This window comes from Alligator sinensis, unplaced genomic scaffold, assembly GCF_000455745.1.
Source record: "Alligator sinensis unplaced genomic scaffold, ASM45574v1 scaffold123_1, whole genome shotgun sequence".
Taxonomy (NCBI): domain Eukaryota; kingdom Metazoa; phylum Chordata; order Crocodylia; family Alligatoridae; genus Alligator; species Alligator sinensis.
In genome coordinates, this window is record NW_005841985.1 from 21,637 (window position 1) to 29,650 (window position 8,014).

General features: G+C 39.5%; 1 protein-coding gene across 2 annotated transcripts in view; it reads right to left on the reverse strand.

The window, feature by feature from the left end:
* SLC38A9 (solute carrier family 38 member 9) overlaps window positions 1-8,014 on the reverse strand; it is a 41,310-nt gene that overhangs the window by 19,930 nt on the left and 13,366 nt on the right. For both annotated transcript variants that reach the window (XM_006021263.3, XM_025201154.1), the window contains 4 exons: window positions 7,818-7,881; window positions 7,609-7,705; window positions 6,886-7,056; window positions 4,038-4,097 (listed from right to left, as the gene is read on the reverse strand). In XM_006021263.3, the coding sequence (XP_006021325.2) occupies window positions 4,038-4,097; window positions 6,886-7,056; window positions 7,609-7,705; window positions 7,818-7,881 (392 nt within the window). The remainder of the gene's footprint in view (window positions 1-4,037; window positions 4,098-6,885; window positions 7,057-7,608; window positions 7,706-7,817; window positions 7,882-8,014) is intronic.

An 8,014-nucleotide genomic window follows, 5' to 3' on the forward strand; every position in this document is an offset into this window, starting at 1 on the left:
GGTCAGAGGGAGGACATAAGGAAGGGCCACAACCAACTAGAGAGTGAGAACACAACTGGTTGTTGGAAAGACAGGTATTCTTGGACAAGTTGTGCAATGGAATTCCTTAATAAAAAGTGCCAAAAACGGGGAAAGAGGGCCCAGCAGAATTTTGGCCATCTACCAGAGCAACTAGTTACAGCAATAGGGGATTTCTGGAGGACTGAGCAGACCCAGGTTGCAAAACACTATGTATTCACGTAAAACACTGCCCCAGGTCACAGCAGAATCAGTTCAAAATGCTATCCGATTTTCTAAGTTCAATTTTGAACCATTCCAAACTTTAAACCAGCTTAAATAGGCTTGTACATTAGTAAAACCTTAGTGGTAAACTAGAAAAGGACTATTGGGCCCAACCCTTTTCTCTGCAGCCTCTCCATTTACTTCGGCACGGAGCCTAAAGAGTTAGCAACTGACCATGAAGAAAGGAATGATGACTGCTGTACAGTATCCGACTCCAGGGCCACACACACATGACTGTCTGTGGGTGCTGACCATGTGCACAGCTGCCTCACTGTGTACATACATACGTTTAAGTCTACCTCTGCTCAAATTAATAAAACAGACATGTTCAGTCATGTGGCAAGTGCATAGGTAAGAATGAATGTACAGCTACATGCACAAATGCCTGCATTAGTAGAGCTATGTGTATATGGCTTTGAAGACGCCATGCCTGTGACATGAGAAAAGGGCAAGCATAATCAGCAGCTGTTCTGAAACTTCTGTATCTGAGCAAGTCACAGTATCATACTGGTTGCGTGAAAACCAGTACAAGCGCTATGGAAGATAAGCTCAAGTCATGATCTGACAACCAGAAAAGCAGCCATTTAAATGGTTAAAATATTTTATATATTGACTGGACTTAGTTCTTCTTGTCTGTAAATATAAACAGCAATTCCTGGGTTGTGTAGAAATGTGAAATCCTCCTATTGTTTTCTCCAATTTCCATTTATAAACCTTTGTACTTCATAATGCTTCAAACTCTCCCCTGCTGGTTGCATGCCTGCCTGGTTACAATAACTTAAAGACAAAGCTCTAGATAGCATTTGGTCATAAATCTGAAAGTTAAAAGGGACACCACTGAGTCACTTTGAAATTACTGTTTTCTATTTCCCCCTACCTCTGTATTGTGTAAGAGGGTTGTTTCACACAACGCTGAAAAATGCTTTTGTCTCTACTGATGAGGTCCTTTTCTCTGTGGCAAAAGAGCTCTTAAGTGACAGTCAAGCATCTAGCAGCGCTGCCATGCCCTCCTGCAGCAGCTGCAGTCATGCCTTCAATCTAGAGGCTGCTAAGGGGCCTGGATCCAGGCAGCCTAATGGAATGTCTGCTTCCTCTGACTGGTCCTCCCTTGTGGATCAGATGGGGCCCAGGCAGCAGCAGTTTGCATCTTTTTCAGGGCAAGATAACAGGACAGGGACAATAGGGGTTGCAGCACCAACAGTAGCAGTGTGCAACTTGGCAGGACAAGAGAGGAGAGGGCAGGGGATCAAGGCCAACCCCCCTTTCTCTCTAGTTCTCAGAATGACCCCTTACCTCTCTATCTGACCCCGACTGCCAGCAAGATCCAGAAACAGCCGCTCTGCAGGGACATACCACTGCCCCAGCTTCCCACACACAAAGCACTCATTCACTTCCCCCAGCATACCTTACACCCCAGTAGCCACACAACATCCAAAACCTGTCCTTGTAAACTGCCCCTTACCACAACAGAAACCCTCCACTAATCCCTCTCCTATTTTAGCACCCAAAGGAACCCATTGCCTTTGATCTCTGCCAAACTTATGCAGCTCCTCTCTTCTGCCACTTCATGTAGGAATACGTATTGACCATAAAAACTGAAACTTACAATTACAGGAAATTATGTATAAACAGGCTTATTAAATAATTGACTTAATAGGTTGCATATGTAGCTAGGCAGACCTTGACAGTTATGAGGACTTTCCCTTATGTGGAAGTAAGCTGCATTTAATGTGGCTTTTTAAATTGGGATTATTCAAAATATTTTCAGAAAATAGAAAAACCTTTCAAAATTAGTATGGGTTTGGCTGCTATCATGGAATGTTTCTCAACCGTTACTTCCAGCTCTAGTTTCCCTCACATTTGCCAATGTATCAACGTTAGAGCTTCTTCAGCAGGTCATGTGCTAGCAAATTGGGGGGTGGGGGGGTGGAATACATCTTACCACTGCTTTCTTCACCCATTCCATTAAGACCCTTTAGAAGAGCATGAAACATACACACAAACAGAAAACCTAAAAGAATATTACTGCAGAGGAAAATGCTCCTAATCTCACCTTCAGCCATAACTTTACCTTGCTGGCTGGAGGGGCCTCAATCATATTACAATGGCATTGATGATGTTCAGAGCCATCCCTATGGATGTGCAGGGCCCGGGGCGTATCAGCCTGTGCTGGGGGGGAGCGGGGATGGTGGTAAACAGCCGGACCATGGAGCCAGCAGCGCACGGCAGCTGCAGCAGGGCCTGTACGGCACTGCCCGCGGGGCCCCCCAAAGCCCGATGTAGTCGCCCCACTCGCCCACCACTACGGACGGCCCTGATGATGTCATGATAACAGATACCCTAAAGCAGAGGTATCAATTTCGACATGGGACATTTTTCTGTCTTAGTTTCATAAGAGACAGAGGCTGTCTTCTGTTCCTAGCAAAACATTATGACTGCTCACATATGTTAAAACAAACAAACAAAAACCAAAACAGCGCTTTACTTCAAACTCAGCATGTTCCCGCATCAAGCCCAGTCATACCTAGAAGAGGCAGCATGTTAGTTGGACCTGGCTTTCTCAACATCTGTATAAAATTGGGCGCTTTAGTGGGGCTTCTGTGGCACTTTTATCTAATAGCTGATTGAATCAGCTATTACATAAAAAGTGCCATGAAACCCTGCTGAAGTGCCCAATATATACAGACTCTGTAGAGCCAGGTCAAAGTAACATGCTGATGCTTTTGGTAAAGTGCAGGTTTTTTTTTTAACACTCGTCTATAAAGTTCAGTTACTACCTAAAGGCCACAGCCAACCCCTTGTCTTTAAGCCTGCCTCCCATCCCCATGAGTAGGAATTCTGATGGAGACAGACTAATACATACAGAAGCTTATACCCAAGCCAAGAAATCATACGTGGGATTTGGCCTTTTCCACAACATTCGTTTTACAGTATGTTACTTGACCATTTTCATCTTCTTCTGTAAGGTACCATCAAACAGTATTATTAAACATGAAAATGAAGAGTAAGAACTCATTCACAAACTGTCTCAACAGTCTCCACACTCTTATCCCATTACCTGGACTAGCTTTTATAACCCTTTTGTACCTCATTGGGTTAATCCCTTTGCTTATCCCCTTTGGTCCCTTCAACCCACCTTCATCTCTCTCAGCAGTGCCCCTCCCTCAATCATCTCCTTCCCCTTTCCCTTTCCTGTGTATTTAAATGACGTAATTCCTTTCTATTTAGTACCCTAGCTCCCTGCAAGTCCATTCATAGAACCTGATGAAGTTGTTGCCCATGAAAGTTCATGCCTCTCTGAACAAGTTAAACTATATGGTACCACTTTGCCCTGATTTCTGGCAATATTATTAAAGCTCTGGATAAAGTGTTTTCTACTAAAAGGGATACTGTGGCAGTTAGCAAAGAGAGCATGAATGTCTCAGGCAAGATTTTTAAAAGCTATTAGTGATTTGGTGTCCTTACTTTTTGGGTGCTTGCCTTAAGGCCCCACTGAAGAACTAGATATTCTTACAGCAGATAATAAATGAAGTACTGAGTTGGGAACTCAAAATAACTAGTCATTGCTTCAATATTGGCCACTGTAGTTATTTGTTAAAAAAAGAGAATCCAGAAATGAAATGGTAATTTAAAACTAGACAGACAGAATTTAAAAGGCCTTATTTTAAAATGACTGAAATTGAGTAAAGTTTGGGCCACAAAACATCATGATGTATTTTAATGCACAGGCACAGTACTAATGTGATTTTTCTTACCTCTGGTACTTCCATTAGTGCCAGGAATGATATCTGTGACATTAATGTCATGAACATAATCTGAAATTAAGAAAATACTCTTATTATATGCATGCTATTAATTTGTATCTTATTTCTACACATTAAAGAAGTACCACATCTATGGAACTAAAAGTAGAGAGACAAAAGAGTATTTTGCATCATCTTCCAAGTGAATATTCTTAGCTTCCCATCTTAGAAAACCTACTCATTTCACATGAAGCTTGATTTAATCTAAAACTGCCTTTTAATAGCATGTGTCTTTTTTGGTGTTTGTTCACATGTGTGAAAAAGAGCTTTTTCTGTCAATTGCTTGCAAGATAAGAAACACTGACAGTTTTATCGAAAGTTTTTGGAAACATTCTGCATTTTATTGGAAATTGGAAAAGAGCCTCCTTTTGGACAACTGTTTTATGTTGCTGTTTTAAAGAGTCAGTTTCTTTCAGCTCTTTTTGAATACCGTCAGTTTAAAAGAGACTAGTCCTTTTTCAAAATCAAGGTGCTGATGAATACCAGTTGGCCCGAACAGTGGTCCATGGGTAGTGTTGTGGCCATAGTAAGTGGTCTACAGATCACATCTTCCCCCTTTTCATTTTGGTTTAAGGATGTTTTCATGTGGTCTGAGACATTTTGAAAGTTAGCATGGCCCACTGGTTCAAAACTTAGGGAATCACAGATCTAAACTGATATATCCCAATGAGTCTAACAATTACTTTATACTATCAGATTATAGAAGTAAAACAGATGAACAATTGTTGCTGCATGTGCTTGTACTTAGCTAGCCTTTTAAATTTAGTATTTACAGTAGGCAAAAAGTTTTAAGTTATACAGCTGGCTTAAAAAACAAGTCAGACTAACTCTTGGGATATTTTTATTAGATTGCTGAATGATTATGCTATTCTGCATTTATTCCATTACTAGATTTCTCAGGCAAGACCTAATTTTGCCACCTTTAGTCATGTCTACTAATATACATCTACAAGAAAAGGTCAGGACTTTGCTAAATGGTGCTGTTTGAATTTCTACAATATTGCTGGTTCCATCTTTGTCAAGGAAGGTTATGCCTCCTTTTGGTTTTATATTTTGAAATTTCAGTTGGTTGGTTCCTAGTTTCTTGTCATGCAATAGAAACCTTCTTCTATTTAGCATAAAAGAAACTAGATCAAGTATGATGACAGTACTCAAAGAATTTGTGGAAAATACAGTGCTCAAGGGAAGAACACTCACCCTTAAATGATTTTAACATTGTTATCTTAGTTAAAATGGATAAGATTTTGCCCCAGTTGTTTGTGTCTCTTAGACTGGATGATCAACATAGAAAATTTGAGTCTTACTAAATTAATGCTTGAAAATATTAGACCAGGCATTGAAAAGAATACAGACATCAAACCTCCATTTAAAAGTCTGGGTCATCACCACTGATGTCACACATACACACATGCAGGTCCAACAGCTTGACAATTTAGTGAGTCTCACTGACTGAATGCTTTAAGGACAACATCTCATGGTGAGTATAAGTGCATTCATGTGTAAAGGAAATAAAGCATTTGGTGCTGCTGGCTTCAGATTTCTTCGCCACAATGAATGTGAGTCTGAGTTTTACAAACCTGATGCAGAGAAAACAACTATTTTTTTCTTAGGTTTAAACATTGCTATTCTTTTAATAATAATAATTCCATCAAAGTCTTCCAGCTGCTAAAATAGAAGTAGTTCAATGGGTAGAGCAAGCAGATGTGTCCAAGATCACCCTTGTTTTGTGATTTAAAAAAAAAAAAATGCTTCTTAATGGAAAATATTAAAAACCTGAAATGCACTTAGAGAATAACCAGATGCTTTAATGGAAGTTATAAATTGATTCCCAAATGAGATTTCTTTTCTTTCTTTTCTTTCTTACATAAAGTACTTTAGAACTATCAAATGTCACTTTTGGATACTTAAAAAAACAACTATCAAACAGGCACACCTACACAAGAGAAGGAAAGCTGTATTTCACTTAATATCCATATCTGAAGAATTCTTGTCTAAAACCGTTTGTATATAATGCTATTTTCTAAGATATCCTCCACTAGATAACCAATTTGTTTAATGTGAATATATTTAAATAAAACTTCTCAATTTAATAGTATTCTTCAGTGCATTAAAATCATACACAGTATCCTGTGAGCACCCTGAGTAGATTAATTTTGACCATTTAATAGTCAAAGTTAGAAAAATGCTCTAGTCATTAAAGTTACCACAGAACTAGTATTACCAATTCTATTTTCATAAGGTGGTTCTTAGCTGACTGACAATGACAAAACATATCAAGCTTACAGAGAGAACAGGAAGAGGAGGAAAGCAGCAGAGCTTTGTTTATGTCTTTATTTCTGGAAAAGGGACCTGTTCAAACACTATGAAATTTGCTTGCAATAACTATAAAAATAATTATCTAGGACAAAATCTGAATTAGGTCATCTGTAGATTCCATTAGTCATTAATCAATAGGGTAAGGTGTCCAGGACAGGAAACTTGAGTTTAACCCTGTTTAGCATTTTGTCAGATGTTAGGATCAGGACATTCTCTTACTGTGATGAGAGGTTTGGAAAGTGCTGTGAATACAGACACTGAAAGCAACACATCAAAATATGTTTTTACTAAACCCTGGTTTTTCCATTTGATGCTACAGAACATCCAGGTGTTGGCTATCAGTTCTAATCACTTGCTGTGTGCACGCATAATTGTCCTCTGCTTGCCAATTCTTGTGGAATAAGAGACAGAACATGAAGATGCAGGTCAGAACCCCACTGCTTAAAGGCTAAATATCTAATTTAAGCCAAACACTTTTACTTACTGTATATAAATTTTCCTGTGTTGAACAGGAAGTTGGACATAAGTACCCAATAAACAACCATGGCTCCAACAAGTGATACCATTGAAAATAAGAGACTGGACCATTGACCAAAGGATCCAAAATAGTGCTTGCAGACATCTGGGAATTCCCAGTTTGAAGTATCTTTTGAAGCTATATAAACATAAAAATACAAATGTATGAAGAAATAAAATAAGCAGGTGGTTAGATATTAGAATACTTTGATCAGGAGAGATCATGCTGTTTACCCAGACCTCTCTCATAGATTCAAACCCTCTTTTAAGTGCTAGATGACCATCAACAACTTAAAAGTACAACACTCCCAAAGCAGCAGTATTCTGTTTCACAACTGGATTTTTATTACAGCAGGGCTGTCCAACTGGCAGCCTATGAAGGGTTAAACCCCTGAGCTCCTCCCCAGCCATGGCTCCCTCCCATCATTCCAGCTATAACAGCATCCAAAGCCTCCAGGTTCCCCTCACTCCTCTAGCTTTCACTGCCTGCCTCCGCCCCAGCCCACAAGCAAGCAACCTCCCATGGTAAAGCCTGCAGGGCATTCAGCCCTCAGCCATTTAGAAGCTGGACCGCTTTGTATTACATCAAATGTCTCTTGGAGTTCGAGGCAAAAACCTCTAAGATCTCAAGGATTTCGCTTTAAATCATGAGACAGACCCTTGTGTGTACTATAGTGCAACAGATTCTTACTTTCTATCATAGTCCGTGATTTCAAAACTCTGTAACAGCAGTAAAGTGTCAGAAGTCCCATTAGTAATATCAGAATAATTCCATTGGTAAATCCTGCCTGTTTAAAACAAGAAATATATTTAATTTTATATGTTAACCAGGTATACTGTTGACACAAATGAACAACAAATTACATGCTGCAAAAGCCAATATTATTTCCTCCACCTTACCTGTTTTATTCCCCATGGGATACTTAGTATAGATGTACCCATCATTGTATTCCAGATCATAAATCTGGAAGAAAAAAAAAATCATTTTTGTTTATATGCTACTCTTTCAGACAGATTCATAGATGTTAGGGTCAGAAGGGACCTCAATAGATCATCGAGTCCGACCCCCTGCATAGGCAGGAAAGAGGGCTGGGGCT